A 12,188-nucleotide genomic window follows, 5' to 3' on the forward strand; every position below is an offset into this window, starting at 1 on the left:
GGGTTAATTAGTTCCATCAATCATGTCCCGGCACTGAGCCCTATAAATTAGACTAGCGTTCAGCCTAGCGCTAAGCACCCCTCGGTCCGACAGACAAACATACATGAGGCTAACGGCTAATGTTAATGGAGGGAAGCCGTTAAAACGTCAGTCTCTGGAATGGAGCGAGTGGTAAAGGTGTTCTAAGCTACTCTTGCCTCTGGAATTAATTGTGGAGTGATTTGTTTTTCTCAGGGTTTACTCTAAATTGTTAATTCCTTTGTGACTATAGTTCAAGGGCTACTCCATTAAAATGGATAGTGACTCACTTCCGTGGGGAGAAGAACAAAAACAGAAGGAGAAGGCATCAGGTGGAAACAGAAAAAAACACAATCAACGGTGAATTTGCTGACTTTAATCGCTAACAAAGATTGATGACTCCTTACCAATTGAACTTGGGTGAAAGTTTTCAACAGGGCACCTGTCCTTGGCTCAGATACACAAAGGTCAGCCATCTGTCTTGGGATAGGTGTGTGTGAGCGTGAGAGAGAGACCCGGGGCTAATTCTTGTAGCCTATCCTTGTTTTCCCACGGGCCTTTTGGTTCTTCAGTCCCAGGCAAACCAAGCTGTACTGTACTGTGCAGATAGGCTAACAGTGTAGGACTACAATTGAAATAGATAAATGTGTCTTTCAACTACGAAATTCACAGGTTTATACCATGGCTACGAGCTGTTCATAGGCACGACACGCCATGGAATACCTGGATATGGTGATTAGCCGTCGTATAGTGGCAATATACCGCAAACCCCAGAGATGCCGAAGTGCTATTATCAACCAATTACCAACACAATTAGAGCAGTAAAAAAGTTATATAGTAAAGTTATATAATATGTTTTCAGCCAGTCAGCATTAAGGATTCAAATCAACCGGTTTATAATAATAATAACAATATAATAACAGCATCATTACAAAAAACTGCACGCGTTCGCCCTTCTTCAACAAATCTGTCAAGCTTATATACTGCTTCATGTATATGCTAGAACGCAATCCCATGGACACCTCCATCCATGTAATTGCTCAGTGGTGAGATACATTCATTGGTACAGTGGTTTCCGGTAAATCAAATGTTCTTTTTATTTTTTTTATTTTACATTTCAGAATAAAAGTTTATTGCACTGATGTGCAATTTTGGAGTAACGCTAGCGATGTCCACTCAGAAAAGCAATGGGATTAGATGTACCACTGTATCTATTTGTGTGCGTTGGTGTGTGTGTGTCTGTCTGTCTGAGAATGGTGGCCTGTCGGCAGGGGCAGTGTGTGTGGTGGCTTTTAGAGCCTCTGTGTTTCTGGGTGGTTGTGGGCGGTGTGGTGACAGGTGGCCCTGAGTGAGGGCGACACGACGGACACTCTTACACGCCGATGAAACTTCCTATTAATAAGTTAACACCAGCCACTGACCAGTCACTATAATTAACCGGTGTGTCCAAACGGAAAAGATCACGTCCGCTATTCGAACAGGCAGCCAGGAAGGGGCCTCGACAAGACGAGAAATCTGACTGTAAAGATGTCGCGGAGGGGTTGGGATAATTTACGGCTGATATTCCGTGCAGGAAGAGCAGCCTCCCTTGGTAAATATGTGGTTCATTTGGTTTTTACGAATATGCAGGGGGGTTCGGTCGCGGACTCCGCTTACAGATTGACTGCCGATAGCTATGACATTGAAGGAAACATGGCTAAAAACACTAGAACACTGTTTTGTGTCATGCACTCTGAGGGCATGTTGCCGTCTGAGAGGAAGTGTGGGTGTGGTAGGTGGGTGGGTGGGTGTGCGTGTGCGTGTGTGAGGGGGGTGGGGTATAAACAATACACATTCTTTAATACAGACCAAAGGAAGGGGGGGGGGGTAGCGTTCCTCCACAGAGACGGTTTTGTGTGTTTGGGTGTGTCAGAATTTGTGCGCGCGAGGGTACTCGTAAGAATGAGTGTGTGTGTGCGCTGAGACAGGAGGAACATCTCCAGGGGGGGTCAATGGGCAGTCTCATAGTGTGAGAACTGGAAACCCACAGTGTGTTGCCTCCGTGCCACGTTTCCCCATGGGCTCGAACGGCATCACGCCATCCCTGCTCGAATTTGTCAATGAATTATCCTGCTTGCCGTACATCTGAGCTCATGCTTGACACCCCTTTTAAAGTGATTTATTGACTTAATCATTCACGCGTTACATTTATTTTCTCCCCACAAATCTTGGAAAAACCCAGCATGATGGACCACATGCCCAAGGACGAGACATTTCGTTTTTCTTGCCCTGGGGATGGAACATGAAGTCGTGTTTACTTTTTTTTCACCCACACCTGACATCTTATCTTTCATCTTCTCGTTTGATCTGAGAAGAATAATTGGATTGCGGAGTGATTCCGATAGCTCACTCACTCACGAGGCCTAATTCAAATTGCTGTCAGACGTGTAACGCCCCCCCCCACCCCCCCCCCCCACCCCCCCCCCAGAGGAAGACTTTCATGTTCCACTTTGGCGTTGTTATTTGATTTCACATCACTGTCATCTCTTCCGATGCCTGAAACCTGTTTCCTCCTTTCTGCTGCCACACAGACCCTTTGTTTATGTTAGCACGTTAGCATGGCGTGGCGTTTCACTGTGGCGGTGCAGCGTTGCCTGCACTGTGGCGGTGCAGCACGGGGTACCTCGGCCGTATTGCCCTGGCCATTGGGCACCCCAGTTAGCGCTGTGGGAAGGTATTTCGAAGCTGCGCTGCGGGGTTGACCCGGCGCGAGCTAAGCCACAGTCACGCGCTCCTCCCCAGATCTGCATTGCTGGTCCATTACTTGTAATTACCGGTCATGAACCCTGATGGAATGTCTGTGGCTGACATTGACTGGGATTATCCCGCTGTATAGTGTATAGGTTAATGACCAATCACACGCTGCTCTGGGTGGGTAGGGACCCCATTGGACTGGTTCGTCTTGGAACGTTTTTACTCTACGCTGTGAGATTTGCGTTGGATGTATTTCTTCTGAATAGTGTAATATGGGTGAAAGGGGAAATTGGCGCCTGCCACCTGTCGGGGTGGGTGGGACACTTTCCGCACGGATGCTTCCTGCATTTCCGGAGGTCTGGAACAGGAAAGTTTCGCTCATGTGAATTTTAGACACGTGGGGTTGGAGGTCAAAGGATGTTTCCCGCTGTTGACAAGTAGCAGGTATTTAGTGAGGAGAGGCTCCTCTTGGCAGAGGTTTGGTACCAGCATGAAAACAGTGCAGTCATTTTCGATATTCTTAGGATAGACTTTTGGGGCTGATTTGAATCCGTGTGACTATACTCACTGTTGTTCTGTTCGCCCTTTTCCAACCTGTCGGCTACCTTGGTGTGCTCAACACATTGCAATCTCACTGCCAATGTAAATGGGAAATTACATTTAAATTGTTTTCATGACAAGTGCTGTAATCTAAAAAGGCCCTTAAGATCCTGCAGTGTGGTTTAGCACAGCATTTCTTAGGAGCACTGTTTCTTAACCCTGCTCCTGGGCGCCCCCCTGCCGTGCATGTTTTAGATCTCCCCCTGCTCTGTCACACCTGTATCAAATTATCAGCTCATTATCAAGTCCTTCATGAGCCACATCAGGTATGTTTGGGCAGGGAAAGATCTAAAACATGCAGGGCAGGGGGGGTGTCCAGGATCAGGTTTGAGAAACACTGCTTTAGAGTGTTGTGTAGGGGTTCCCAATCAGGGGTACTGGGACCCCTGGGGGCACTTGGTCTATCCACAGGGGGTACTTGAAAACACTCATGAAACCATAGACTTACTAGTGAAATTAACATGAGGGGGTACTTCAGGGGTACTCCAACTTGAGCAAAATTCTCCCAGTGGTACTATAAATGAAAAGGGTTGGGAATCATTGGTGTAGTGTTAGTATAGTGTTAGAGTGTAGAGTGTTTTTAGTGTTAGAGTGTAGAGGATAGTGTTGTGTTAGAGTGTAGAGTGTTTTTGTGTTAAAGTAGTGTTCGAGTGTAGAGGGTAGTGTTGTGTTAGAATGTAGAGTGTTTGTAGTGTTAGAGTGTAGTGTTCTACAGTAACTGCCAGTTCCTTCTTATTCCGAGTCATTCTCTAGAAAGGCTGCAGTCTAACGTCCATGAAATGGCACTCTCAGCAGGGTCCCCTTGCAACTAAACCTGGGTAATACTGGTTCTGGAGGTAGATTTACCACTGTGGACGGATTGACCCGCCCAAAGCCGAGACTGGTTCACCCTAGATGATGAGTGAGGTTTTTTTTTTACGTGCGGACATCCTCGGCCGAGAGGCGAGACAGATTAGTTTCTGTCAGTGGCCTCCTTGCTCCCTCTCTGAGATTAAAGGAGAGGTACATTAACCCTCATCAGGCAGGGGAGGGAAGTTACCACATCTTGTTTCCTCTTCAAAAGGTAATCAACAGAGGGAGATTAACAAAGTCTGTGCTCAGACTAGTCAGGTTAAACAACAAAGCATTATCCCCGGGCTCAGGCTCTTTTTCCTCGCTTTAAAGTTTCTGTGGAAAGAGATTTGTTACACCCTATGTAAATTCAGCACTTTTTTCTGTACTGATTAGGGATGCACAGTCTCACCAGTTTAATACCGCATTGTGTAGGCTTATTTACATTTTTAAACTCTGAGGGGAATATATTATTTTCCAGTGTTCCTTGGGATATCTTATTTGCCCCCATCACCCGAAACAAGCGACCTTACCTTTTGAATTATGCAATTATGCAGTCAGAAGTGGGGCTTGGGATGAACAAGGAACGTTCTAACTAAGACTTTCATATATTTCAAGAAATTAAAATATCAGTGGATTATAGCATTTCTTTCATTTTAGATCTATTTGAGCAAACTCTGCATTAATTTCAGACATCCTTTATATTTCACAGAATTCTACAGAATGCCCAAAGTGCAGAATTGCCGGTCAAAAGGGCCAGAAGCATCTATTGAGACCTCACACCCAGATGTAATATGTCCTGTCCTGCTGGTTGGCAGGCCTGTCTGACTCTCTCTGGGTTTTCCTTGCCAGGTTAAACAACTGCCATCTCCTTGTAAAATAATAATTAATGTGAGAGAGATACTAGGTCCTTACAGTCAGGTGGAAAAGTAAGTACACCCCCTGGAAAACCACACACCCATATGTTTAAGACCAAACCAAACGTTTCTAATCTTTATGGAAAGCTGGACCCCTGACGTTCCTTAAATGGGGCTGCCAGTGCTAGACAGGTGTTTGTTTTAAGCTTTTCCCCCAAAACATTGATTTCACCACTCAGAATTTATACCTAAACCTAACCCTATCCCCAGACTTCACAGCACTACAATTCCTGTTTGACAATTTTTCCTACTACGCTTTAACCCCTATACGCCCAAAGCAGTATTTATATATACATTTATACAATACAGCTCCGGAAACAATTAAGAGAGCACTGCACCTTTTTCTTTCCTTTCCAAAAAAAGTTGAAAAGGAAAGTTTTGAGTGAGGAACAGAAGCGTTCAGTCTCTCATTTTTAACCCTTCTGTTCCTCACTCAAAACCTTCCTTCTTGACATTTTTGGAAAGGAAAGAAAAAGGTGTAGTGGACTAAATACTTTTTCCAGGGCTGTATATTTTTAATATCTTTTTTAAATTATGGATTGGGAATGCATCCCTAAATACAGATTTTAACCGTATAGAACAATAATTTTCACAAGAGAGCCCTGTTTTAAAGCAGTGTGATTAATAGTGAACAGAGTTTGGCTCAGAACACAGCCGGTGGACCAGTTCGATATTTCTGCTCAACATGGACAGAGGACAATCTGTCGGGGGGTAGATGAAAGGTGTGTTAGACGGCTGTGCCCGTTAACACTTCGGAATGTGAACTAGGACGGGAAGGTAATAATTGTCTAACTCCATTTTAGAGAGTGGACGAGAGATTTGTTTTTCTTTGGAAATACATCCTTGAATTGGTCGATGTACTTCAGAATGAGTCATTGCAATGTACAGCAACAAACACACGCATAATATTTGTGTGTGTGTGTTTATATATCTATGTATACATTTATACATAAATCCATGTATACAGTACATATATAGATACACACCTCACTAAATGTCATTTCAGGCATGTAACAGTTGCAATTTCTGCATTCAAATGTCAAATGTATTTATGCGTTCTCATTAAATATAGATGTAAAGCCTGCTTGTTATATAAGTGCCTTCTAATCAATTCCTGACAACCCACATGTCTTCTCTGGATATACATATAAACATAAGGACTTCTGACTTTTATGACCTTGATGCTAAGAGAACTGATGGAATTAAATTATACAGTAAGTAGGACTCATGTAATCTCTTTGCGGTTTCACTCAATGGTGAGTATGTTTGTTTACGTCAGTGACGCCAGGATTAGATAATTCAATCTGCCCCTTTTCCGAGTCAATAAAAACATCATGATCACGACAATTACATTTTCTGCAACGGGTTGTTGTGATGGCAGGGACATATGTTCTCCTGAATATGAGGTTAAGAGACATAATCAGATGTATTGACAAAAATATCAATGTAATGAATCCAATAGGAATGCCGTCTAATGCCATCTAAAGGAACATCTTCATAAGATCTTTGGGAAAAGGTTGGTGAAACACAACAAGAGCTTGAGTCATGGCTCGCTGATCTTTAAACCAATGACCGATCATGCATCCGAAATGGCCTCAAGTAGTGTTCTGAAAAGAGAATGCAATGCAGGGTCTTTGAGACTGTGGCATGTATGCGTTTAGCTTTCAGTCCTTGTTTCTGTAGTTGGGGTGGTTAAAATAAGTAAATGAAGACAATTTATTTTGATCTTGTCCTTGTAGAGTCCACGAGCAGAAATCAGTCTGAGATGATCTCCTTGAATCTTTTCTGAGTCCTGCACTCTTGGTCTATCTGTGTCTCCCGCTCTCCATGTGACGGTGTGTCACAGAGCGTATCTCTGTCATTGTAATATACAACTTAAAGTCTTTATAAGCATGAGAAACTTTGTACACATTGCCAAATTAACTGGAAAATAAGCAAGATATTATAATTGTCTTTGTAACATATCATGAAAAAAACATTTTGGGGAAACATTCAAAAGAATGAGTGCATTTCAAGTGTTATTTCATAGTATTAGTATGACAATATTACTGCAAATAGTTCGGACTTTCAGTGACAAAGGACAGTAAATAAAGAGATACATTTTTTTGCCCTACTTTTCTTATGGCAACCGATCACAAATCGCACTGCCAAGATTTAATTTTGTGGTGTTTATTTGATTACATGTAAGATATTTTAATGTTTTAGCTGATTCTAAAGTGTTTGTAAGATATAGGGGACATATACATTTGGCAGGAACTCAGAAAGGGCAGCTCAGTTTCCACCTGATTTTGTGGGCAGTGTGCACATAGTCTACCTTCTCTCAAGAGCCAGGTCTGTCTATGGCAGCCTCTCCATAGCAAGGCCTCGCTTACTGGGTATGTTGTCTCTCACTTGAATGTTATGGAGCATCTCTTTGTCTTTTACACACACACACACACTCACCCTCTGTCTGTACACAATCCTTTTCTCTCTCGCTTGAGAGAAAACCTTCATCTGTTCAGATGGTATCTCTTCTCTCTTATTTTCATCAAATCTTTCTTGTTTCCACCCCATATTCATCATCTGTCATCTTTTGTATGCCGGCTGTGCAGGGCTTACAGTAATAGTCCATTGCTACAGCGATTGTGAGATTGGACCAATGTTCTCTGTTTTTCACTGTGCTCGTATAGTGTGAATGGGTGTGCTCTATGTTTTTTGTTGAATGGCCTGGGAAGTTAATCCTGTATGCGTGGGGAAATAACAGGATTGATGGGAAACCAGATGTTAGAAACGATCGGTTTCACACGTTAGACTGAGCTGAATGAGGATCCTATGTCTACAGTCCCCCCCCCCCCACCCATAATGGTCTGGTCAAATGGAGTACGCTACATTTAGGTTAAGGTGCCATTTGGGACGCGGACCATGTTTGCTGCCAGGGTCAGTGTGACTAATGAAGAGCGCTCGCTGCTCACCCATGTTCCTTGGGCTCCACTTATTACCTGATAGATTTCCCATTACGCCTCAGACAGCAGAGATGGACAACCAAGTAAAGCAGACATTAACCCTTCCCCCGCCCCCCGCCCATACTATTGCTTTTATGGTCGGGAACTAACTACCACTAAAGTAGATGAACGACAAGATTTCCACCGTCATCCATGCGGGAAATATCTTTTTAACGGCAGGTGGTATGGATACATAAGCATGAGCATGCGTCTGCAAGAGCCGATGTGCTATTGGGTGTAAAAATACGCGCCGAGATAAGGAGTTCAAAGTTGAAAGTTACGTGTTTTCTTGCTGGCAGTCTGTTACAGATTCACCCGGCAATTTGTACAGATTAACAATGGGGGGGACTTGGCACTGACTGGGCTCCGACTGGGCACCGAACACCTTTGGACCAAGAACTACTGTATATATTCTTGACTAAACAAGGACATAGCGTGCATGTTTAGTAATATTTATATTCTGCATCTGGGAGTCCCTCTTTGGAGGAAGTTGAATCGGTTCTATCGCGGCCTACACATCACTGCATACATCGCCATGGGATTTCGTGTTCCTTGGGCTTATGGTTGTAACTGTCCACAGCGATAGGGGTTGAAAACAGACAGGGCCGTATGAAGGATGAGCACATTTATCAATCTCGCTTACTCTCTGGGCCCAGCGACAGGAGAATAAAGAGATGACTTCTCAGCTACGTCCATTTTTTTGTTGGAGTAAGACAATGATTACAAATGGAGGTTATGGTCTGGTCCTTGCACGCTACGTGTTTCTATGAAACAATGGGGGTCTGGAGAGCTTTCATGGGTCTGCATCTTCCAGATATAGACCTTTTGAAAGTGCTGTCACTCATAGATGTTAGCATTGAAAAAAACGACTTATTTCACCACTTTGCCTATTCACCCTTGTGAATGTAAATCAGATTCCATGGTGCGCTAGTGAGAGCTTGATTGATAGTGTCCTGCTTCAGTGTCCTGCCTCAGTGTCCTGAGACAACATTTAACTGTGTAACTGCTAAATGAATGTCATGGTCTATATGTATGCACCTGTGTTTTTTTTTTTACTGCACAGAGAACATCCAACCAAACAATTGATTGTGTCAGACTGCCTCCTGACGTGAGTAATTTCCAGACGTGAGTGTGTTGGGTGGATCTCCAGACCTGAGTGTGTTGGGTGGATCTCCAGACGTGAGCGTGCTGGGTGGATCTCCAGACCTGAGTGTGTTGGGTGGATCTCCAGACGTGAGCGTGCTGGGTGGATCACCAGACCTGATTGTGCTGGGTGGATCTCCAGACATGTTTGTGCTGGGTGGATTAGGAATGTAGAGGGGCAGCATAGTGCATCCTCACCCCTGAAATTGCATGTTGTCTATTTGAAATGGATGCATTGCAGCAAGGTAAACAAGAAGAAGCAGCGCTGCATGGATACAATCGATAGATTAGTCACGTGATATTATAGGCACTTGTCTCTCCTGGCACCCCTCCCCCTATAATCAGGCACACATGACAGAATCAAAGGAGGGTATTGTGATCCACTGAATATACTGAACATCAGCGGTGTGTGTGCGCATGCATGTTTGTGTGTGCGCATGCATGTTTGTGTGTGCGCATGCATGTTTGTGTGTGTGCATGCACAGACAGCAAGACGCTGCAATGCAAAGACTGACATGTTGCTAAGGCACACCAGCTAGCTTTGGAAAGATTTTGGGAAATTGCCTTCGGATGCCTCACTTCAGTCAGCTGTCGAAGGGAAAAGGGGACAGGTTTAATGGCTAGATGATTTTAATGGGAAGTGGAGACACGTGCACAAACGCTAATTTACAGTATGTCATATTCATGAACTCGAGGGGCTTTTTCGATTGCTATAGAAGAGCTATATAATTGTAGAAGAACACTGGGTTGTAGTGGGTTGCAAGACTGTTTTGTTGTGTAACAATTTGGATTGACAATGGATTCAGGCTGGGTGTTTTGTAAAAGCACTTTGTGACAACTTCTGATGTAAAAAGGGCTTTATAAATATATTTTTATAAATTGATTGATTGAATTGGGATTCTCTTGCTTTGATTAACACCACATACACAACATGCCTTACATAGTATTTAGCACTTAAGTGAAAATGTCACATTTGTTTTGTCATTCAAATGACTTATGGCAAAATAATATTTTGTGTGACAGATTCTACTATACTTTTATTTGCACAACAACAACATGATGTACAACCCTGTTTCCAAAAAAGTTGGGACGCTGTGTAAAATGCAAATAAGAACAGAATGTAATGTTGTGCAGATAATTTATCCATATATTTAAGAATAGTACAAAGACAACCCTGTTTCCAAAAAAGTTGGGACGCTGTGTAAAATGCAAATAAGAACAGAATATAATGATGTGCAGATAATGTATCCATATGTTCAAGAATAGTACAAAGACAACATTTCAAATATTGAAACTGAGAAATGTTATTGTATACATGCCCATTTAGAATTTGATGCCAGCAACATGTTTCAGAAAAGTTGGGACAGGGGCATGTTCGCTACTGTGTTGCACCACCTCTTATTTTAATAATACTCTGTAAGTGTTTGGGAACTGAGGAGACCAATTGCTGTAGTTTTGAAAGTGAAATGTATTCCCATTCTTGCTTGATATAGGATTTCAGCTGCTAAAAATTTAAAGGTTTCCTTTGTTGTATATTTTATTTCATAATCCGCCAAATGTTTTCAGTGGGAGACAGGTCTGGACTGTAGGCAGGCCAGTTTAGCACCCGGACTCTTTTACTACGGAGTCATGTTGTTGTAATACGTGCAGAATGTCATTTGGCATTGTCTTGCTGAACTAAGCAAACGCCATCTGGATGGAGCGTATGTTGCCCCAAAACCTGTATATATTTTTCAGCACTAATGATGCCTTCACAGATGTGCAAGTCACCCATGCCATGTGCACTAATGCACCCCCATACCATCAAGGATGCTGGCTTTTGAACTGTGTGCTAATACCCAGCAAGATGGTCCCTCTCCTCTTTAGTCCGGAGGACACAGCGTCCATGACTCCCCAAAAATATTTCAGATTTTGATTTGTCAGACCACAGTACAGTTTTGCACTTTGCCTCAGTCCACCTTAAATGAGCTTGGGCCCAGAGAAGGTGGTGGTGGTTCTCAATCTGGTTTATATATGTTTTTTTCTATGCGTGGTAAAGTTCTAACTTGCATTTGTGGATGCAGTGACGTACTTTGTTGACAGACAATGGTTTTTGGAAGTGTTCTTGTCCACTACACAAAGGTCACTGCCATCCAATATTGGTTTTCGGCCTTGTCCCTTGCATACAGCGATTTCTCTGGATCTCTGAATCTTTTAGTGATAGTATGTACTGATGATTAGATCCCCAAATTCTTAGCAATTTTACTTTGAATTTTTTTTTATTTAATTACTTTTTTTTAACCTTTATTTAACCAGGTTAGTCTCACTGAGATTAATAATCTCTTTTGCAAGTGAGACCTGGCCAAAATGACGGCACATTACATAAACACGCGTATTACATCGCAAAAATAAATATATATTGATTTACAAAAATGTACAGGAAGTATGGACACTAAATAAGAACAGTTAAAATTATACTATAAAAAATATAAAACTTGTTGCCAATTAACCTAATCAGTTGTGTGATATTCCACCAGGTTTAGTTTTTTTTGCATTACACAACTTTTCCAGTCTTTTGTTTCCTCTGGCCCAATTTTTTTGAAACGTGTTGCTGGCATCAAATCCAAAGTAGGCATATATTTTTCGAGAAACAATAAAATGTCTCAGTTTCAACGTAATATTTTCTATTCAGTGTAGGGTTTAAATGATCATTGCATTCTGTTTTAATTTACATTTTACCCAGCATCCCAACTTTTTTAGGAAACGGGGTTGTAGGTCAGTGATAGAAAATCCCAGTTACATAAAATGTAGTCAAACTTTTTAACACTTTCCTCTGATACACACACACACATAGACATACAAAGTTGATGAATCTTTACCCCAGACGCTGGTCCATCTGATAATTATGTTCTTTTAAAGTAAGCTAAGTCTAAAACAACAGGTCAAAACAACTCCAGGCCTGCGTAGGCGCACTATGACAGCTTGA

General features: G+C 42.5%; 1 protein-coding gene across 2 annotated transcripts in view; it reads left to right on the forward strand.

Moving 5' to 3' along the window:
- Positions 1 to 12,188, forward strand: part of ctnnal1 (catenin (cadherin-associated protein), alpha-like 1) — a 51,326-nt gene that overhangs the window by 9,266 nt on the left and 29,872 nt on the right. Inside the window, exon 2 of one of the 2 annotated variants that reach the window (XM_020050430.3) lies at positions 9,144 to 9,188. The exons of the other annotated variant lie outside the window; for it this stretch is intronic. Within the exon in view, the coding sequence (XP_019905989.2) occupies positions 9,144 to 9,188 (45 nt within the window). The remainder of the gene's footprint in view (positions 1 to 9,143; positions 9,189 to 12,188) is intronic. 2 annotated transcript variants of the gene reach the window in all.

Source organism: Esox lucius, chromosome 10, assembly GCF_011004845.1.
Source record: "Esox lucius isolate fEsoLuc1 chromosome 10, fEsoLuc1.pri, whole genome shotgun sequence".
NCBI lineage: Eukaryota > Metazoa > Chordata > Actinopteri > Esociformes > Esocidae > Esox > Esox lucius.